The following is a 23,519-nucleotide window of genomic DNA, read 5'->3' as shown; positions in this document are numbered from 1 at the left end:
AAAAATCAGCAGTCATGATTTTTAATGATAATTAAGGTAGTGAGCTTAGGATACAGGAGATCATGCTAGAGATAACAGATAAATACAAATATCTGGGCGTATGAATAAGCAATGAGACGAGTACCTAATAGAACACAAATTATACGTAACGACTAAAGATAAGAAACATGGAAAAGGGTCATGGTTCGAGTTCTGACGTTCGGCAATGCGGTCTTGTGCATCAGTTCTGAAGTTCGAGCAAGATTACAAATTTAGCAACGTGGAATAGATACCCTTGCTTCAGGAGCTCACGGGTATACACCAAATCAGGGAGTACAAGCTGATATGGGATGGACATTATTTTGGGGTAGTGAAGCTAACAGCAAGATAAAAATTGAGAAGCGATTCAGGGAAGCGCGGTAGGAGCGTTGAGCTTGGAAGGTTTTCATCTACTTGTACACGAAGAATGTCAATACAAAATGGAGGAAGTGAACCAGAAAATCGACGGATAAATACTTAAAAAATAGCAAAAGGCCAAATGAAAAAGAAATATCGGTTAAGAAGAAGGTGAAGGAAGCCTGCACTAGTATGTGGAAAATCGGCATGATTAGAAAGTCTGCACTAGTGATCTATCGAACTTTTAGGCAGGAAATTGCCAAGGAAATGGTTCTATGATAATACTCAGGGTAGTTCTCTACTGTTTGAGGCGAGGACGGGAGTACTACACCAAGACTTATCGGGCCAATTACGAAGAGGTAGACACGAAATGCAGCAAGTGTGGAGAGGAGGAAAATGCCGAACACTTGATCATGTTCTGTAAAGGGCTTCACCCTATAGTTCAGGATGATGGCGAATAGTTTTTCAAAGCACTTGGGTTTCGGAAGAGGAAGGGCGAAATAGATTTTAGGCGGGCAGAATTAACTAGAAGGAGGCTATCAGATTGGTGGCTTATGTCAAGGCACGAGTGAAAATTAAACCTTTCGCTGCAAAGTACAGTTCTCAACCTCACAATTTTAAGGGAAAAAAATAAATCTAGTTTTTGGTTTACTAAGTATTACGGCTTGGTGGCGTGAGCCACCGCCCGATCTAAAGGGTACAGCGATATCAATTCATGCATTCATTCATTTTTCCACCACTCCGTACAGCACGTGCACCGCCGGTACGCAAGTTCGGGCGCGCTTCTTCATTCACCGCGCGTTTAGAAACAAGTTGTTTCATTGTTCAAGACACAGAAAGAATTTGTGATATTGCACATATCTAATGATGCTGGGCTTTGACCTAAACACCTCTGAAAAGTGCACTTTGCTGGCAGTGTCGCAAGCCCTGATGCGCTCGCATGATCGAAGCCTCTTTATGGCAGAACGCGCCATATCACACACCCCTTACGAATTCGTCTGGGTTTGCTGAATGCTTTCTTCTGTAACATACTATTTGATACAAAAGAAACACGGCATTTTTTCTCTCTTTTCTGTGCATCTGTTGCGATTTTGTTTGCGTGCTTGCTTTTGCGTTAATAATTGGACGCCTTTATTTTTTTTTCCAGCAATTGCTGCACGTTCTCGCATTTCGATTGATGGTGCGACACTTGGGAGCGCAATCGTCCTATCATAGTCTGGTATCCGCACGATGACCTTTGCTGTTTATTGTTTGCGTGCAAACACTTACGGCTTCTTGTTCAGTGAAAGCGTCTTTAGAAGTGGCGACATCCAGATCTGTTTTGTTGGTCTCCGCTTTTCGTTTTCTTTATGTTTGACGTAGGGGCGAAGGTCGTGAAGCAAGATTCTTGCGAGGCTTCTATACGTCTGAAAATGAGTAGGGCGCATAGTCCTCGATAAGAGTGGGCGCGTTGTGAGGAATAAGTTTTCTGATGCAAAATTCAGGCACACGCAAGTGTCTGCTGCTTAGCACTGTCGATGGAGACTTGTCATTGATGATGAGGTTATCCCTCGCAATATTGCTTTGTCACTTTGCGCACAGCACGGTATCAATTTTTTGGCAATCGGTTAGAAGAAACACAGGGTGTTTTTCCCGAACGTGACTTGCAATACGGAACTACGGCGATTGATCGGCCGTGACGGAACACAGCAATACACCTTCACACAGCTGATACATATCCATGTGCATAATGCGCGTACTCCAGGTTGTGCGACGGCCTTCTCGACTCGAGGAGTCACTGTATACTGAACACTGACGATGCACCGAACACTGACAAGCCGTGGGCGGTAGAACACAAAGTAAAGCGAGCCACACTTGAGATAAAAAGAAATTGACAAAAACCTGCTTAAAGTAATAAGCCACAAGAGAATTCATACAGACATTTTTAAAAAAGCTGCTTACTTGCCGAAAAGTTGCAATGTTGTCAGTTTCTACTTATAAACATGTTTTTCTACAAATTCGAACTGATTTAAATTTTTAGATCGCAGTAGAGTTCTTGTTCCGGGGCAAGCGGCTTGCGAGCGTAACCAGCTTCGTACTTCGTTTGCATTTGTCATACACGTCGCTTGCAGTACCAAGAAAAAAAAAAGGACTTGGGGTCTTCAGAATCAATGTTGCCAGGTGGTGTTAGCACCTTGACAATGCACACAACCACTTTCTGCTGTTCAGCAGCAAGGATCCTCTCTTTTGTTTTTACTTTCTTTCTTCTCACACACAGTTTTTTTTTTGCATTTGAGTATACAGCATACGTACGTGTTTCATAGAGCTGTCAGGCTGCATACCGCAGTTTTTAGCCCTGAAAACGCGTCATTCTGTGAACCTCTTGTAATTGCGAAGTCGGTGTTTAACGAGACTAAGGGCCAAAGGTATTCAGTGCCTTCTGCTTCCAGAACAGGTGCAGCATTGTTATTTGCATCTCTGATCATTGCCAGTGTGTTATGCCTTCTGAATTATGCCTCTCATTAGCCGATCCTTCTGCAGTTTTACTGAGTTTGAGCTTCTAGTATCCACGAGCCTATGCATACCTACATTAAGCGGCAAGCAGTCTGGTAAGACAACTTTTTTTGTAAGTACACTATAAAAAATGAGGACCCTCCTTCACAGAGAATGCTCAAAGTATAGAGGTGCCGAGCGATTCCGTGAGCAAGAATACAACTATCTCCTTAAGACGTAGACTCTTCACGGAAGTCATGCTTCAGCACAGTTACCACAGAACTCGTCACTCTATTAAGGTGACAGATGTTCCCAAGTAACGCAGAACGTTGAGTCAACGTGGTTTGATTGTAACGAATGATTGTAACGAATTTGAGGCAATGTTAGACGGTAAAATATAACATTGCACCGACCTTTATAGTATTACGTTGCCCTAACACAGTGTTTTTAATGTTGTAGCAACTTTCAAATAATGACGTTGTCCTAACATGTTGTTTTTAACAAGGCAGCAACATTCAAATTATCATGTTGACCTAACGTGATGGCATTATAGTGGCAACAACAATCAAATAGTCACATTGCATCATAGTTGTTTATAGACATCGAGCCCATGTTTAACAGCAAACGTAGCGACAACATAGAGAGCATAATCGCTCAAACGTCCAATAACACCCATGGCAACTTTTTCAACTTTGTGTACTCACTTGATTAATGGCTGACAGTGGCTAGTTAGTGTGGTTGAGTAAGAAATAGAAGAAGCATGAACAATAAAGACAATAGTTTTTCACACAAGTTCTTCACACACTAATCTTTCTATGAATCTGATTTCTTTATACAGCTGCTTACTATGTTTTTATTTATTTGACAATACACGATTGTCATAGTGCAGGAGACAAAAAAACACCACACACACTAATCTTTCTATGAATCTGATTTCTTTATACAGCTGTACTCTATGTTTTATTTATTTATTTGACAATACACAATTGCCGAAGTGCAGGAGACAAAAAACACCACCATGAGTCACCTGACTGTCTTCTATAGCTCCGCACCATACGTTCTTCACACAGTGACTGCATTCGCGAAAAAAAAAACACAAGAACACAATCAAATGGTGGAGGCCATTGCGTCCCCTTCTTACGTCTGTAGCTAGATACACTAAACACAGTGAATTCATATGTGAAAAATATATGTGCAAGGGCAAGCCTTTCAAGACTCCAAATCGCCAGGCTACAAAAAGCCTGCTGTAGGCAGGCTTCATCTTAACATGCATGCATGCAGGCTTGAAAGATAAATTACCTGCCTATTTCAATTATTGCTGTGTGGTTGTAAAAATAGCTGGAGAATCATTACACTATGAAGTGAGCAAGCAGTAGTTAAATCAAACTGTGTCTCCATTATGTTGCATCACCACAATCATGTTTTAAAGAGTGCTTTCAGAATAAACACAAAAGAAACTTATGTACTAAAACGGGACCTACATGCTTGCATGATGCAAGGCAACAGCCACAACAAACCCTACGATTGGCAAGAATTCTGGAAGTAGAACCAATACGAACTATGGAGCTAGAAAAACTGCTTTCACAGAGCCCTTACTCTTAGGCAACATGAAAAACAATGCAATGATTTGAGAAAAAGATGCGAACCGGAAAATCAGTAACTGGATATAGTAATAAAGTAAAATCATGGTCAAAAGAGAGAGTGAGAGATAGAGACTTGGTATGAAGGAAGGCAGGGAGGTTCACCGGAAAGCAAGTATCTGGTTTGCTACCCTTCACTTGAGAAGGGAAACAGAGAGGTAACGAAAACTGAATGAGAGAGAAAAAAAAGCGAGAGGAAGCAAAAACACACACACACACTAGAATGTCACAAACGTTTGACGAGGCAGGTCGATCGCAGAAATTTTAGGAGGACGGTTGAAGTCGCAATAAATGTATAGACATGCTAAGCTTTCGGACAAAAAAGGGTGCCCATTCTGGTTCAAAACTGCCTTGACAACTGTTTGCAGTTTTCAAGTATCTGGTAGTCTCTGTGACTGATGAAAATGCAATAGAGCAGCTATTTCACGTGCTCTGCTCGTACTGCTTTGTTGGGAACTCGCATTGTCATGAAAGCATTTCATGTCTTCTTAATAACTAAGAAGACATGAGTAAGAAGACATGCCTAATAACTAAGTTAATAATTCTTAATAACTAATAATAGGTAAACAATGGCCAATAATTAAGCAATCGTAAAAACGTGTGTTATTCTGTCACTGCCAAATCTACCATTCATGGCACACACAGCAGGCACCAGGCCTGCAGAACACACTGCCTGCCAGCAAATAAAAACATCAAATTGCAGCGCGATGAAATGCTACACTAATGCAGAAGGATGATCACTCACAACAAAAACAGTAGACACCAACATAGACAAAGCGCCCCTGCTGAAAACACTGTGTTGCTGTTAAGAAAACCTAAACCACAAATTGCAGTATCGCGAAAGGGCACAGTAATCTGCAAACAATACCACCCACAGCAAATCTGGGAGACGCCAACAAGAAGATGCCAAGCCGGCACAACACACTGTGCAGCGCACAAATAACACCAGACCACTGCAGTCCTCTTGCCATTTGTCCAAGGCCTGGCTATAGTGTTCTAGAATAATGGGTAGTGAGCCCACTCTATGGGGAGAGGGTACGTTGCCGTGGCGCAAAAAATGTCAACGAGTTTTCGTTTTCTTGAGTGCCCGCGTGGCAGCGCTACCATCGTCAGCAATGGGCTGACGCAATGGCTATAATGCAGCAAAAGCTATAAGCTGTTCGGGCTGTCACGGTGGATGGACGTGTTTTTCGAGCGCTCCGGATCGACTGCGAAGATAAGTGTTTTTGCATGTTTTGAGCTTGTCTTTGCAATTATTGATTGATTGATTGATATGTGGGGTTTAACGTTCCAAAACCACTATATGATTATGAGAGACGCCGTAGTGGAGGGCTCCGGAAATTTAGACCACCTGGGGTTCTTTAACGTGCACCCAAATCTGAGCACACGGGCCTACAACATTTCCGCCTCCATCGGAAATGCAGCCGCCGCAGCCGGGATTCGAACCCGCGCCCTGCGGGTCAGCAGCCGAGTACCTTAGCCACAAGACCACCGCGGCGGGGCTTTTTTTTTATAATTATAAGGCAGCGGTTGAAATCTTCGTAGCACTCATTTTGTGGTACGGCTCTTTGGGGGGCTAGTCACCAGGTATTTATTAGTTAGTGCGGGTGTGTGTGTTTAAATTTTTCTTGTTTTTTTTTTCTTTTGCCACTCCGTGGGGGAGGTGCGCGTACATTGAACACGCAAATTTTTGTAGTAGAGCTTAGACTTTCTTTTTTTTCGTAGAGCACGGCTGGAGTTAATAATTATCGAGTATAGGGACAATTGGTGTCAGAAAGACATGACTAAAAAGACTGTAAAGTGTTCAGGATGTGGAGTGGGTTTGAAAGTGGACCCAAGCGTAGAAGCGGATGGAGAAGAGGCTGACGCGAAGTGTAGGCAATGTGAGGTGGAGGAAAAAATGGAGAAAGTTATGGTTGCCCAAAGTGAACTGCTGGTGAGAATCGATGAGCTCAAGACGGGGTTGGCGACAGAGCAAGAGAAAACGAGGGCAATGGGAGAAAGACTGAAGTCCACCGACAAAGCACTAGCGAAGCTGAACAAAGAAGTGGCCTACGGACAGAACAGTAGAGAACCGGCAACCAGAACGGTGGGGAAGGAAGAGCAAGCAAGCTTGGAAAAAACAGGTTTAGCCGGTTAAACTGTCGCAAGGCCCAGCTTCAGCGAGGTAGTGGTGGGGCTGGGAGGGGACAAAGCAGCCGGCGTCACAGGTGCAGGTAGCCCCCAGGTGCAGGACGCTCCAGCTGAAAAGTCACAGCATGTGATAATCACTGGGGACTCGAATTTAAATCGATGCACAGAAGCCATCAAAGAGAGGGTAGTGGGTGACAAGAGGGTTGCAGTAGGGGCGTTCCCAGGACGCAAGCTGGAAGCAGTCATGAGGCAAGCGAGCGCAAAACTCAAACCTACAGCTGATAGATAAAACCTCGTCATCATTTCAGGTGGTTTAATTGATGTCCTAAATGAAGATACAGCAGGACTAGCAGCCACACTGGCGAAAGGCGTCGATGACATGCGCGCCACTTCTCCTAAGGTACAGCCAGTAATATGCACGATACTGGAGGTACCGGTGCGTGATAGCAACCTGCAAAGAGCGGTTGTCAACGCAAACCAAGAGATATGGCGGATGAATCCAGAGAAAGGGTTTGAGGTGGTGGAAATAAACAGAGAGTTGCATAGGTGGGGTGGTTTTCAACGAGACAGAATTCACTTCGATGGGAGGCTAGGTCATGAGGTCGGTTGGCGATTTGCAGGACGCGCAGTAGCTTTTTTGGGGGGCAAGCAAGCCCTCCGGGGTGCAGGATAGCTAGTAACGAGGTAAACAACACGGGAGACTCTTCGGCAGGTGTTATGGACAGATACGATTCCAAAGTGGCACCAATGTCTAAGATAGGTAGAGTCCGGGGCATAAATAGACGTCGCCACGAGCGCCGAGCCCATTCAGACATAGGGTATATTAACATGCAGGGTGGTAGGAACAGGCTGAAGTGGGAAGAGATAGAAGGACAGCTAAGGGAAGAGTGGCCGATGGTATACGGTTTTGTAGAAACACATCTCAGGGACATGGAACAACCTCCGAACAATCCGGAGTGGGAATATTGTAATAGAACAGAAGGCAGCAGAAAGGGGGGTGGCATTGGGACATTCATTCATAAAAGTACAGACGGGCAAAGGGTCAAGCAAGAGTGCAAGGAACATTTGTGGCTTAAAGGGAAAGTGGCAGGTCAAATTACACTCCTTGGTTTCGTGTACTTGTGGACGGGAGCAAAGGCCAGAGAGGGAAACCAGGCATTGGTAGAGTGTATATCAAAGGACATTCAGGAGTTAGGAAGAGAGTGCGAGATAATTATACTAGGAGACATGAATGCGCACATAAAAGATATAGATGAGTATACCGACCCGACAGGCAAAATGATCATGGATATGTGTGAAAGGCTTGATTTGATCATTCGCAACAGTACCGAGAAGTGTGAAGGGCAAATAACATGGGAGGTAGGAAGGCTGCAGTCGACGATAGATTATGCACTGATGTCACATAGGATGTATGATAAGCTCAGGGGAATGCACATAGATGAAGGTGGCTCCAGAAGTCTGGGCAGTGATCACAAACGTATCAAGCTAAGTGCTGGAAGAGCAGTGAAAGTGGGAAGGAAACCAGATGAGCAACTACAGGAAAATGTTTATTCAGAAAGGCAAATTGAAATAGCCACGAAACAAATTGAGAAAGTAATCACGGAGGATAATAAGACAGTGTGGACATACACGAATCTAATTAGACTCTTTGAGCTAGAGCTTGCTAAGACGCATAACAAGTCACCCCAGAAAAGAAGACACAAACCCAAAAGTTGTTGGGATGAGGAAGTTGTGAGAGCCATAGCAAAACGTCAGGAAGCCTCTAGGGAACACAGACATGCTAAGCAGCGGGGTGAACCGACAGATGATGTTGAAAGAAAACGAGAAACCTTTCTAAGCTGTAGAAGGGCTACATCCCTTCTGATCAATGAAAAGATTAGAAGAAAGGAAGCTCAGTGGCTGGCAGAAGTACATAAAAAAGATAGAAAGGCAGCTGCGAAATTTTGGAACCATCTAAACTCCCTAAGAAATGAGACGAGCCTAGAGCCGAGTTTTATAACTACAGCCCAAGGTGCCAGGCTAGAAGGGGCCGAAGCTATTGAATATATAAACACAAGGGTGATAGAAAAAATTTAACAAAGAAGTACTTTATGCACCACAATAGACAAGGACGAATCAAGTGGTGCAATGGCCCCATTTTCACAACGATAGTGAGAAAGGCCTGAGAAAAGGGTTCCTAGTAGTACATCAACAGGCCCAGATGGCATGCCAATTAGGCTGATAAAGACATTAGGTCCGAAGTCTAAGCAGGCTTTGAGAAAGGCAGTGAGCAAAATAATAATCGATGGTGAAGTTTCCGATGGATGGAAACTTAGCAGGATGAGCATGATCTATAAAGGAAAGGGGGACAAAGCTGACTTAAACAACTACCGTCCTATAACAGTGACATCAGTGGTCTACAGGCTGGCGATGCAGATTATAAAGGAAAGACTGCAGGCATGGATAGATGATGAGGGGGTGCTGGAAGAACTGCAGAATGGGTTTCGGAAACACAGGAGGTTGGAAGACAATCTGTTCTCACTGAAGCAGTGCATCGAAATAGCAGAAACAGAACACAGGCCCCTGTGGCTAGCATTCTTGGATATCAAGGGAGCGTACCATAGCGTGGTTCAAGAGGAATTGTGTTGAATACTGGACACACTAGGCGTGGAACATGTAGTCACTAATCTTTTAAAGGGTATCCACACAGGTAACAAGGTAGTTATAAAGTGGGAAAAACAGGTATCCAAGCCTGCAGAGGTGAAACGGGGGCTTAGGCAGGGGTGCCCCCTGTCACCCTTATTATTCATGATGTACCTACAAGGATTAGAAGCAAAATTAGAAGGAAGTGGGCTGGGCTTCAACCTCTCTTTAATCAAACAAGGAAAACTTATTGATCAGGCACTACCAGCATTAATCTACGCAGATTATATAGTGCAAATGGTCAACAACAAGAAAGATTTGCAGAGATTGATGGACATCTGCGGTAATGAGGGAGATAGGTTAGATTTTAGATTCAGTAAGGAAAAATAAGCAGTCATGATTTTCAATGACAACGAAGGTAGTGAGCTTAGGATACAGGAGGTCACGTTTGAGATAATAGATAAATACAAATATCTGGGCGTATGCATAAGCTAGGGACCGAGTACCTGAAGGAACATGAAATATACGTGACGACTAAAGGTAACAGGAATGCAGCAGTGATGAAAAATAGGGCACTGTGGAATTACAACAGGTATGATGTTGTGAGAGGAATATGGAAAGGGGTCATGGTTCCTGGGCTGACGTTCGGCAATGCGGTCTTGTGCATGAGATCAGAAGTTCAAGCAAGATTAGAAATCAAGCAACGTGGAATAGGTAGGCTTGCTTTAGGAGCTCACGGGAATACACCAAATCAGGGAGTACGTGGTGATATGGGATGGACATCATTTGAGGGCAGGGAAGCTAGCAGCCAGATAAAATTTGAGAAGCGATTGATAGATATGAAGGAGGAGCGTAGGGCTAGGAAGGTTTTCAGCTACTTGTACATGAAGAATAACGATACAAAATGGAGGAAGCGAACCAGGAAGTTGACTGGTGAATACTTAGAAAACAGCAGGTGGCCAAACCAAAAAGAACTATCGGTTAAGAAGAAAGTGAAGGAAACGGAGACTGACATGTTGAAAATGGGCATGATTAAGAAGTCCGCACTAGAGATCTATCGAACTTTTAAGCAGGAAATTGCCAAGAAAAGGATCTATGATAATACTCGGGGTAGTTCTCTACTGTTTGAGGCAAGGACGGGAGTACTGCGAACCAAGACATATCGGGCCAAATACGAAGGGGCAGATACAGTATGCAGTGCGTGTGGAGAGGAAGGAGAAACTGCTGAACACTTGATAATGTTCAGTAAAGGGCTTCAACCTATAGTTCAGGATGATGGCGCAGAGTTTTTCAAAGCACTGGAGTTTAGAGACCGGGAGGGCAAAATAGACTTAACTAGAAGGAGGTTATCTGATTGGTGGCTAAAGTCAAGGCACGAGTGAAAATTAAACCCTTCACTGCGAAGTACGAATCCTCAAACTCACTTTTTAAGGGAAAAAATAAATATAGTTTTGGGTTCATTAAGTATTACGGCTTGGTGGCGCTAGCCACCGCCCGATCTAAAGGGTACAGCCATATCCATCCATCCATCCATTTATGGGAGTTTTCATCTTTTCACTCCGCTTCTGTGTTGGCTGTGTGTCGTCGTCGCTGCAGGTTTACGGCCGAGCAGTGCTTTGTGAATACGCTTCATTTTTCAGTTCTTATAGTTGTGAATAATGTAGATTGGTAGTGAACACCTCGCGGTCATCGACACTTAGTGCGGAATGGCAGCACGTCGCCAGAACCATTGTTATGCGCCCGGATGCCAGACGGGCTACGTTCACGTGAAAGGTGCTCCAAAACCGTCACTGTTCGTCGTTCCCAGGTATGAGAGACTCAGAAGACTGTGCGAGAATAATTTACACCGTGCGAACAAGCCACTCGAAGACACAAGTGTGGTTTGTGAACTTCACTTCGAGCCTCGGTACGTAATTCGCGATTATGTACACACCATCAGCGGTAAAGAAGTGCGGATCCCACGCGGGAGGCCTATGTTGAGCAGTGACGCTGTTCCCACCATTTTGCCGAATTTGCCATCGTATCTCACGAAAAAAGCAGTGAAAGAAAGGCCGCCTCGAAAAAGGAATTCTGAGAGTCATGCTTTGCCAGTGAAGCGCCGGCTGTGCACGAGTGGCAACTCGACGGTGTTGCACACAAACGCCGTAAATACTCCGGATCCAGACGCTGCAGCATCGAGGCCAGAAGACAAACAGCTGGCCATCGATGCAGAAGTTTCTTCTTCAGAAAATCCGCAGGAAGACCGCAAGTCTAAATCATTATTTAGCTGTCTTGAGGTACCATCGCCGCACTGGACTAAGCACATCTTTCCAGATCACAAAGGCATTGTGTACTGCACGTCCGTGTTGACACCGAAGAATGAAGTACTATCGGAAAAAGCGGTCATGTTTTTTGAGTCACGCATCGCGAGCTACTGCAAAGTGTTCATCAGAGGTACCCTGTTGAAAGAAGGCACCGTGGAAACAGAGGCAGCAGCAGAAGAAGTGCTGAAAACAAGTGATCGTATGTGCATTTGCGTTGGAGCAATATCTCACGAAGACTATGAAGAACGATTTTTTACGAAAAAGCTAAAGGACCATGTGGTTACATGCAACGAAATGTACTTCAGCATTAAGTGTCTTGGCCAGGTTGATAAAAAAGGTATTTATAATGTGCATTTTTACTAGTATGACAGCTATAACTCTTGTCGCTACGAAAGATTTCTTGCCAGTTATTGCAACCTAATTCACTGCACCTTTCTTTCAGGTGCACAATGTGTGTCTTGCTGCTATTTGAAACGAGCACTGCAAATCCGACGAGCCCGGGTGAAGCGAACAGCAACAAGGAATTGCCAATATGCAGCGCTGAAGTTGCGTGTTGTGGCCAGAAGAAACACTAGATTGTTTTCTCGCTTGAAAAGTGGGAAAAAGAAGCTGCAACAAATGAAAATTAGGAATGCTGCTATAAAAACAGAAACTTTAGAAGCACAGATTGCAACGCTTCCCTCAAGACAGCAGGAAGCTGTATGACAGTGCTTTGCAGCATCAAGAGTAAAACCCAATGGGTGGCGCTATACGAAAAGCTGGGTTTTAGATTGTTTAATCATGAAGATGAAGAGCCTTCGCCTGTATGAACACCTTCGTCGCAATAACATCCTAGCCCTTCCATGTAAATCAACACTGAAGCGCTATGTACATGCATACCGCACTGTGTTTGGCTTTAGTGAGAGAGTTCTAAAGCAGCTAAAGGAAAAGACAGCGGAGCTTGATGTTTGGAAGAAACACGGTGGATTGGTCATCGACGAACTGAAACTATCAGAACATTTTTCAGTGAAGAAGTTAAATGCAATTGAGGGTTTTGTGTATTTAGGTCCATTTACAACTTCCAAGGACAAAGGTGTACCATGTGACCACGGTATGGTTATCCTTTTCGTCCCATTTCAAGGCAAATGGAGTCAAGTTATTGGTTACTTTGCTACACATGGAAGCATGAAACGTGACACACTCGCCAAAGTTGTCATTGAAGCAACCATACTAGCTGAAAAGAGTGGGCTCTTTGTGGATTTTATTACTTGCGATGGTGCAAGTTGGAATAGAAATATGTGGAAAGTACCTGGGATCCAAGGGACAGCTGACTCTACTACTTCGAAAATTGAACACCCCAGTGATGCATCACGGCACCTATATTCTATATCTGACTTCCCACATCTCATCAAATGCCTACAGAACTCGCTGCTGAAGTCGTGATTCAACACCCCTGCAGGCCATGTAAGTCTGATATTTTTACGCATATCACACATTGGATTTCATATATGTTTACATTATCTCCAAGCTTAACCAGGTGCATTTCAATATGGTCCACTTAATTTCATTGCAGGTTGATATCCAACATGTAAGGGAAGCTCACAAAATAGACTCCTCCAACGTGACCCTTAAAGTGATGCCGGGCATAACACGGTGTCACCTGGATCCTAATGGATTTGAGAAGATGAGGGTCAGCTATGCTTTCCAGCTTTTTGGGACAAAATTCCTCCAAGCTTTCCACCTATACAAAGACAAGTTGGAAGCAACACTTGGAAGGATGGATGTAACACAAGAGTTCTTCAGGTGAGTCGTCTCTTGTCATATGCTGGTTAAAATTAGGTAGTGAAATATCTGATATAACCAACTTGTAAATGAAAATGATATCTTGATAGAATGCATCATTAGCACCGACATTTGGGCGAGTTGGTTTTGGTTCATAGTTATGAACGGCGCAAAACACACGAGACACCAAATGAAGTCCTTGTGTTTTTCGTCATTTTATGTCTCGTGTGTTTTGCGCCGTTCATAACTATGAAGAATGCATCATGCAATGTAAACTACAAAATTATGAAAACAGCTGTTTTGCATATTTCAGCAAAATCCACCAGCTCATAAGAGTGATGACATCGCGGTTCCCTGCTGAAGCCCTCAGACCGTGTTCATCAGAAACAGCAGTGCTGCAGGATTTTCTGTCCTACCTCAAAGCATGGGAGCAGCATACGAAAGGTGGAGGAGGCTTTCTGAGCAATTCCACTGCTGCTGGCCTACGTGTGACCATTTCGAGTACACTAGAGTTGCTTGACTATCTCACTGAAAATGTTGGCTTTAAATAACTAATGACTGCAAAAACTAGCCAGAATCCTTTGGAAAACCTTTTCGGTATTATCAGGCAATCTTCTGGCAGTAATGATCATCCAACACCAACTCAGTTTTTGATTACAGTAAACTGCATGTCATTCTATGGTTTAGTTAAAGGTGTCAGTCAAGGAAACTGCAAAGAGGGCATGCTAGGTTCCCTTTTGGAAGTTAGTAGCCCACGAGACACATCGCACAATGCAGCAGGCATGGATTTGGCACCGAGCTCTTCTCCGAATGCGCAAGCGTTGGTTATACCTTCCCAGGACCACAGCCAGCATGTTGTGAGGAGCGACTCGAGAATTATATTTTACATTGCTGGCTACGTGGCCCGAAAGTGCATTTTGAGAAGCAATTGTAAAGATTGTTTGATACTACTTACCGTGCCTGCCCCCGACAAAAGCTTTCAGCTTGCAGGGTTGACACTATTTCGTGACAACGGTGGACTCCTATACCCAAGTGCTTGCCTATTTCGGTTCATAAAGAAGCTTGAAGACTTGTTCACGGGCTGCTTTTCTTGTGAACAACTCCATGCAGACAGCATTTTAGATGTGCTGACCATTGTGAAAGCGAGGCTTTGGCAAGAGGTTGGGTGCCCAAGCCATGTCTCAATGCTCTCTCAAAAATAATACAATTCTATGTTGATACACGACTTCAATTTTACATTAAGGGGCTAAATACAGACAGAGCAGGCAAACGCCAGAAAGCAAAACACTTAAAGATAAGCCGCTGCTGTTAAATATTTTTTCCTTGCTTTAGAAGATTTTTAAAAATTTAATAATGTTCCTGTGTGGATTTTACAAGTGTAGGTTAAACTTGATGTAGGAATCCTTCCTGAATATTCTTTTTCTGTTTCACTGACCCAAATACAAGAAAATTCCAGATTTGAAAAACAAGCAAAATAGTATGTTGCCACTCGCCACGCATACTATAGCAATAAACCCTTCACTAAGTGGCAACTCTGCTTAATTCAATTGTGAATGGTGACTTTGGTCCTTGGCGTACCATCAACAGTGCGATGAATATTATCTACGAGAACATCTGTAGATCTCTATAAAAATGCATGTCATTTGAATGGAAATGTGTCTATTATTTGTCATTCTCAGTATTTCTTTTGATTCAGTGTCTTTACTTATTGTGTGAACAATATGTGTTGAGTGTTCATGTGTTTTTGTGAACTTTTTTATGCCAAATGTGCTATTGAAAATATTTAGCATCTCTTTGTGATTATTTGTAGTTGTGAATATTTTTCTAGCATCTATTGGGCTGTTTTAGGAGACCTACTCTTTGTCGCACACGCTGATAAGTACATAATGGGGCAAGGCCCTCTTCAAACTATTTCAGCTTTTTCCATCTGCTTTCACTTTGAGAAAAAAAAATGAAAGTGATTGATATGCATGGCTTTTGTGGAGTACGGTCGTGGTGCTGCTCTACGAAATAAACTTTTAACTTATTCCCGTGAACGATTGTTGTTTATATTTTTTTCCACACCTTCATTACAAATTCACTTTTATTTCTTGGGCATGATTAGGATAGGTCTTTCCTTCTGTGCACTGCCACACATTTTCTTGCACTTTTCAGGAGAATATATCAGCTGAGAGCGCATAAGGTGCTTAAGTTTGTAGTAATATTGTTTTATTTAGTGAGAGTATGACTTCACTAAAGTTACTATTGAGTACAAACGCTAGCATATTGGTGGAGAAATGTGAGCCGCTTATATGCCACTCTGCGACCTATTAAATTAGTGATCGTGAGAACATTAGTCTCTTTTATCTAAAGGCAATAGATGTCAGTGCACGTTAAAATTTCCGGAGTCCTGCACTACGGCGTGCTTCATAAGCAGAAAGTGGTTTCATAAATCAATTATCTAAAGGCAATAAAACTGCGAGAGCGCAATACAAAACTGGCTGTTTACAGCGTATACTGCATCCCGCTGAAGACGCGCTCTTGTTTAGCGATACTTCATGCGCCAGAACGACGGCCAAAGCAAGAATATGCTCAGGCAAAAGAAGAAAAACAACGAAAATGGCTATGAACAGGGGTTGCTCAAGAGTAGTTTGTGCTTGAAGCGCTGGCAAACTAACCTTCGCGCTGCGTTGGCCGAGAGCAGCAACGCGTCGCTTCCATAAATGGATGGATGGATGGATGGATAAGGCTGTACCCTGTAGATCGGGCGGTGGCTAGCGCCACCAAGCCGTAATACCTAATGAACCAAAAACTATATTTATTTCTTTCCTTAAAAAGTGAGTTTGAGGATTCGTACTTTGCAGTGAAGAGTTTAATTTTCACTCGTGCCTTGACTTTAGCCACCAATCAGATAACCTCCTTCTAGTTAAGTCTACCCGCTTAAAGTTTATTTTGCCCTCCCGGTCCCTAAACCCCAGTGCTTTGAAAAACTCTGCGCCATCATCCTGAACTATAGGGTGAAGCCCTTTACAGAACATTATCAAGTGTTCGGCAGTTTTTTCTTCCTCTCCACACGCACTGCATACTGTGTCTACCCCTTCGTATTTGGCCCGATATGTCTTGGTGCGCAATACTCCCGTCCTGGCCTCAAACAGTAGAGAACTACCCCGAGTATTATCATAGATCCTTTCCTTGGCGATTTCCTGCTTAAAAGTTCGATAGATCTCTAGTGCGGACTTCTTAATCATGCCCATTCTCCACATGTTAGTCTCCGTTTCCTTCACTTTCTTCTTAACCGATAGTTCTTTTTGGTTTGACCACCTGTTGTTTTCTAAGTATTTACCAGTCAACTTACTGGTTTGCTTCCTCCATTTTGTATCGACATTCTTCATGTACAAGTAGCTGAAAACCTTCCTAGCCCAACGCTCTTCCCCCATTTCTCTCAATCGCTTCGCAAACTTTATCTTGCTGCTAGCTTCCCTGCCCTCAAATGATGTCCATCCCATATCACCTTGTACTCCCTGATTTGGTGTATTCCCGTGAGCTCCTAAAGCAAGCCTACCTATTCCACGTTGCTTAATTTCTAATCTTGCTTGAACTTCTGATCTCATGCACAAGACCGCATTGCCGAACGTCAGTCCAGGAACCATGACCCCTTTCCATATTCCTCTCACAACATCATACCTATTGTAATTCCACAGTGCCCTATTTTTCATGACTGCTGCATTCCTGTTACCTTTAGTCGTCACTTATATTTCGTGTTCCCTCAGATACTCGGTCCCATTGCTTATCCATACGCCCAGATATTTGTTCCATTGCAGGTGGTGGTGGCGCCATCTACCAGGTGAGACATAAAGTGCGTCAGTGCACGGCCTCCAGTCAGCCCACTACCCACGGAGGAAGGACAGCCTGGCTTCAGCTTCGCTTTCAATGTAAGGCTTATGTCGGCTTGAACAAGTGCACCTACCGATTGCGATTCCCTTGCTCGACTACGTCGAGTGAGAAGACACACAACTGAGGCAAAGCTGCTAATAGATGCCATTCTATCTTCACATGACTTCACGCAGCTTTCTATGTAGTAGATGTAGAAGTAGCACCAGGTTTCTGCAGCTGTCTGGGTGACTGATACATTCGGTCAACTGCAGTGCTTTTCTAGTTGGTTGTCACACAAACGGCTGAGGCATATGTCACAGGTGTGCTCCTTTCTCCTTAACATGCTACCGTGCACTTCTATGCTGTAAGTTCTGATCACCTTTTTCCCATGGAATTCGAGGCGTGAACGGTTGCATTCCTAATGGAGTCTTCTTCAGTAAAGGAAGATTCGATGATTTCGCTCTGTAGTAATTTCTTACTAATTCAATTTTTTCTACTAAGTCTGCTAGTGCAGGGTAGCTTTTTAAGCAGCATGTTTTTTGTCGACAGAGTAGGTATAGTAACCTGTCAGCAGTTAGGCGAGCTTCCCTTTCTGTTCCAGTACATGCATAAGTAGCACCACGTTTATGCAGCTGTCTGGACGACTAATACATTTGGTCAACTGCAGTGTTTTTCTAGTTGGTCACAACACAACGAAGGCTTGGCTGCATTTATCAAACTGTCAACTATTAATTTAGACTGAGGCTGATTTCAGCTGGAAGTCGTGTGCGAGCTCTATACATGACAATTGTGGACTTTTGTAGCTAGTTCGCACAAATGGTGATTCATACCTGGCGAGGTCTGTTGTCCGATCATCTTGTCGCACTGCTGCTCATCGTGACATTCATGCACTTCTAGAATTGAGGCAGTGGGGGAAGAGCCGAGACGTTATTTAGCTTGCCGTTTTAAGCAGCGAAGAGTGAAGTGGCTATACCCTTCATTGCGTGTCGGCGTAGAATGTGCATGAAGTGTTCATTTCTGGTTGTGGAGTCACCTAAGTTGGAGGACCGAAATCTAAACTGTTGTAGATAAGGGCAACAGGTCCGCCGCCTACGGAATGTCGGAGTATCACCGTCCGTTCAATAGATGCAGTTTTTTGACTTGTAACGGTGAAATAAAGCTGAAATCGCTGCGTGAACAGCATCCAGTTCACCCACAAATTGCAGATAATGCACTTGCGCGCTCAGATGTCTCTGCTGTGGACGTTATTTTGTGTAGGAAGATCTGCATCAAGTGAGCTCACGATGATGCTTAGCTGTTGCGTGGAGGTACTCTGCTTTTTTTCACTAGAGGTTGTCGTTATTGGCCACACTTGAACGACTCACGCTTGACTAAGCTACAGTGAACTAGAATATCTTCTAGAACACTCTAACTAAGCCACCCTAACTTGACGCCTTTGACCGCGAATGCAGAGCGAAAACACACAAAAATAAAATACTCAATGCTTCTGTGTTACGATGATGATGATGATAATAGTGAGTCAAAATCAAAACTGCACAAGTTTCGATTTCAACATCATTTTTAAAGTGGTTTTGTAACAGTAAAAAAAGAAAGGTGAGGCAGCTTAAAAAATTGAGACAAAAGTTGTTTGCAAAGGACCGAATTACTGTACGCACTAAAATATCCGTAGGACAACGCCATGACTTGTACAAGCGTCACTGAAGTATCAGTTACGAACTTGTCACTTGTTTTTTTATTTTTGCACCCTCATGATGCGTTTCTACGATGGTTTCTATGTTGTGCCTATCAAATATCACCAAAACAAAATTGCAGTCACAATTACAAACAATATAACAAATGCACAAAGAATATCTAAAATTACTTAGTTATAAAACAAGCATTAGCCTTCAAACTTAGCTTTGGGTTTATTTGTCTTGGAGGCTATACACTGTCAACATCAGGTCCCGCCTTGCATCATGGGCTGTTATAGTCACGTGGTAGTATTTCGCACTAAAAATGATGGAGGGTTCCGCCGCGGTCCCTTCATCAGTAGTTATCAATGTGAAATTTTAGTTTATATAGAGTCTGCATGGCCGCATTTATCGGCTTTGTGTTCTTCGGTGCCCCCTTCTCTCCGCGTACAACTAAGCAAGACGTTTGGCGGTGGCAACAGCTTCCACCTGACCACTCCTCACGCTGCATAATCGGGTAAGTAGCGTGGTTTGCAGTCTTCTCTTTTGTAGCCCTTTTTGCCATCGCATGTTTCGTCGCACTAATTTTGACGTAAGTCACGTTCACTGCCGGTGTCACACGGGCACTTTTGATCGTGATTTGGCTACCGAATGGCGGTTTGACTCTCGTTTCGCACAAACTCGATCCAGATTAATTTGCACCGCCGCTTAACAACGATCATTGTTCATCGCGATCAAGAAATCAGACCCGTCGTCATTCTGTTTTCACGCTACAACTATCGTCATGTCATACCAACTAGCCCAAACTGCCATACTTCCAAATCAACCCTTCTGACGAGCAAAAGTGCTCGTGTGACACCGATGCAATCTACTGTATGCAACCAAAAATCATAAATGTGTGAATTTGGCGTACATTCACTTTCGATAACTCGATTTATGTAGTGTATGCACTAAATAAAGTAAAAATACTATCAACTATTCTCAGAATCATTGTTAGGTTGCTCTCTGTGATTATGTCTACAAAAAATTGACCCTTTGAATGAATGGCAGCCCCTTGTTCGTTTAAGCAACGGTTTCACCGTGTTTTCCTGGGCCACCAGTTTTGCTGTAACCTCTTCCGTCACGTCTGTTATCATGGCCTTCTGCATTTGGCTCAAGTCAGCGTTACTATATTTGTACAAGTTTCTTCGTTTTATACCAATAATATAATTTTACTCCAATTAGTCTGTAAGGAGAACAAGTATGATTCTATTATGGCAGTTGAAACAACCGCAGCCCGTAAAGCGTATACCGATTGACGAGGTGACGTGCGGCACAACTATTCATTTGCTTTACCCAATTGCAAATAATTGAAAAGTGAATAAATGAATTCAACTTTGTTAATAATTGTGTAACCAATCTCGACACTCGAAGGCTGACCACTCAGATATTAACCATAACCGGAATGACTTAATGTTTAAAAATAACAGAGTGGAATAACCCCCTGATAAAGACTACTTGAAAGTGCTACGCTGTCTTCGAAGACACCTACAATCCCACTTATAAATTCGAAAATGCCTTGTCACTGTTGTTTGTATGCTATAAAGGTTTCCTTGAGACAGCGTACCATCTGACCCATGTAGCTCCTGCTGCATGTCAGTGATTGTGTACATCATGCCTTCAACGCAGGTTGCATACTTCTTCCTGTGATGTGTGCGGCACTGTTTCCTTCCTTTCATCTGATCGATGAATCTGAGTAGGTCAGAAAGTTTCGGGGGCCATAAACACTACTTGAACTCCAGCACTTTCTCCCCATTTTCTAGTAGAGTTTGTGAGAAACACTGCGCAAGCTGAGTGCAACAGCCTTCTTTTCTTGCAGCCCTTCAAATGGTCTGTAGCTCCTTTCTATGCCTAGGATACCTCGCATGCCTTAGCAATTCCTCTGCTAGAGGCAACTCGTTTTGAGTTGAACCTGCAATATGAAGTCTAGACACTTAATTGCAAATCGCTTCTACCACATTGTGTTAAAGTGATCCACACAGAGCACTCTGCAAGGCCATATGCATGGCCCCCTTTTGGCCGCTTTTGTGTGCCCCAATGAGAAAGGCAGCAGTGGCTTCCATGGACGAGGCTTACAGCGCTGCTACGAAGTCTACACAGACACCGCTGAGGAAGGATCCAAGTCGATTTCGAAGTGTCGAGTTTCTTCAAAACTTCTGGTTGGAGTCTAAACATGTCCCAGTTTCATACCCAACCAGACAGACTTCTGTCGAATGTTTACATTCACCGCTAACTTGTGCACCATTTTGTAAAAAGCTGTGTTAAGTGCAGGGATTCGATTGTGAAACATTTAGGAATCTCATGTGTTGCCACAAGATGCTGGAGCTTGTGCTGCAAAACCTTCATGCTGGGCTTGACAACCACTTGCAGTCCACAGATTTCACCATATTAAACAGTAAAAAATTATCCACATAGCAGGAGATAGTGGAGCACTGAAACCTAGCAATCGGTTATTATTGTTCCCTTAAATACTGGTCAAGTGCAGGTCTCTAAGAATTGGTACAGTACTTGATTCAATACTAATACCCTTACGCTGCCGTTACAATTACACCTTTATGACCTAGCCAGGAAAGGTAGACTCAAGTAACAGCGTGAGAGGCACTTCCAAACACTTGCCAGTGTTTACCAAGGATACAGCTCAAAGAAATTCGATAGCATCCTTGACGCAGAGCCGTAGAACCTTTGCGCTGGCAGGCTGTTTATATTTGGTTAATCATCGCACTGAATTTCGATGACTTGTACTTGGCCTGTGCTGAAAAAAATTATTAATAATAGGTTGATGACTTCTATTGCTGTAAGATCCTCCCAATTTGCGAATGACTTTTTGGTGTTTCACTAGGCAGAATCAATAGGCTGGGAGTAGAATCTCGTGCCCACTTTGAAGCTTTCTTAGAATGTGCTTCAAGTTCTTGAAGTAAGGTAGCTGCTTCTTGAATGAGGCACGATTAAATTCTTGAACTTGAGGTGGTTTCTCAGAGAGTAACACTCATATTGGTGGTATGAACCTTATGCTTGGAAGTCATTGCTGCTTTTGTGTCGCGGTATTCAAAAGTGGCTAAAAGGCGGAACATGCACTTGCCTTTGCAGAATGCTCTGTGGCCATCGACTCATCTCAAACAAGGTGGACTATGCATTCTCCGAGTAAACATACCATTTTAAGATGGTGGGTTTCACTCAAGATGTGTTGTAGTTGGTATCTGTGAGTTTGCTTACGTATGTGATGGATCTTAGGTATGAAGAGGAGTGGCTGGCCACATCGAATGCCCAAGAAAGGAATAAGGCAACTGTGTACATTTCGTGTACAGTGTCTCTCGCATACTCAAGGAGGTGGGGAGAAAGTGTTGAAGTACAGGCAGTGTACCTTCTTGCCTGTGCAGATCCACCTCTTGAACGAACTAAAAAAGGTGCATCTCTGATCACAGGCAGAAGTGTGACATGTGTTCACCATGTGTTTAAAATAACACTTTTAACAAAGGAAAACAAGCCCCTAAAACTTTCTTTTGTTCATTCATAGCGAGGGTCTTGTTCCAGCAGACCTAATGCCTTTAGGTAGTGTAGGAGGGCTTATTGTCAGCTACTAACACGTAGAAAGATCATGTGCTACGAACCGCGCCCTCTAACACTCCTATGTTTACGTGCTCGGAAACACTCGACAATGTTGACAAGAGGACAGCCCCCACTTTAGCTAATTGATAAGAGCATCGACTGCATTATCCGAAGGTTGTAGGTTCAGTATTTGCCGGTGGAAAGGTGTGTGTTTGTCCACCTTCATTTCTGAACATTTCTATCGTAATTGCAGTAGTATAGTCAAAAAGCTGCTAATAACGTCTCCTATATTATTCATCAGCTGATTGTCTGTTTTTATTGAAAGACTGTATATACATCTGCACTGCTTTGTAATAAATTTCAGTTGGAAGATGGTGCTGCATCTTTGTATCTTTTGTCCCTCCAATGGCATTTGCTGGAGCAGCCTTTGTAGTAGAGTTAACTTGTCGGATAGATATGCGGGGGCACGTTTGTTGTCTTCAAAATATCAAGTGATAAATGCTGGAACACACTTAAAATCAACTTTACAGTGCTTGTCATACCATTATTTGCAGGTCAAAGGGTCAGGGAGATAGTAGAAGTGGAGGAGATTGCAAGGTCAACTGACGCATCTATCATTACACCTTTGAGAGAAAGAGCATTCTCTTTTGGTGGGATTTAGGGATGCGAGCAGTTAGGCTGCATCTTTTTCGTTTCGGTTATGCTACTATTTTTATTCTGGTACAGGGTTTGATGTTTTTCTTTCTTCTAATTTTTCTGTATACAGCTTATCCTTGCTGTAACTAGATGGACAGGTGAACAGAAAAAATTGGGTGTTGCAAGGGTTTCGTTATCGGAAAATAACACATTACTTACTGAAATATACAAATATGCATACCATCGAGGAGCTAAATTGAGGACAGAACAGAAAAGGTGTCACTCTTAACTAACTTTATGCTTGGAAAGTCAGCAAAATATATAAGCATAGCAACCATGCGCGTGCATATCGCCTCACATGCTAGTCAGAAAACATGCAATAAGATTGACAACAAAAGAATGATGACAAAAAAGCCAATAAACAAAAAAAAAGATCCTAAGAAAAAAATTCCCCACCACGCAGAGCAACA

At 43.2% G+C, this 23,519-nt stretch overlaps 1 protein-coding gene across 4 annotated transcripts in view; it reads left to right on the top strand.

Moving 5' to 3' along the window:
• The first annotated feature begins 8,460 nt into the window (after nucleotides 1-8,460).
• LOC142784971 (uncharacterized) overlaps nucleotides 8,461-23,519 on the top strand; it is a 58,823-nt gene continuing 43,764 nt past the window's right edge. For 2 of the 4 annotated variants that reach the window (XM_075883390.1, XM_075883389.1), the window contains exons 1-3: nucleotides 8,461-13,327; nucleotides 13,620-13,750; nucleotides 17,107-17,217. In XM_075883390.1, coding sequence (XP_075739505.1) covers nucleotides 13,074-13,327; nucleotides 13,620-13,750; nucleotides 17,107-17,217 — 496 coding nt within the window. In that variant the 5' untranslated portion in view covers nucleotides 8,461-13,073. Of the gene's footprint in view, nucleotides 13,328-13,619; nucleotides 13,751-17,106; nucleotides 17,338-23,519 lie in introns of those variants that run through there. The other 2 variants (XM_075883391.1, XM_075883388.1) reach the window with 2 other exon arrangements.

The sequence above is a fragment of the Rhipicephalus microplus genome, unplaced genomic scaffold (assembly GCF_043290135.1).
Source record: "Rhipicephalus microplus isolate Deutch F79 unplaced genomic scaffold, USDA_Rmic scaffold_16, whole genome shotgun sequence".
NCBI lineage: Eukaryota > Metazoa > Arthropoda > Arachnida > Ixodida > Ixodidae > Rhipicephalus > Rhipicephalus microplus.
The sequence above is the reverse complement of the archived record's forward strand: the minus strand, read 5'-3'. Positions and strand labels throughout refer to the sequence as shown.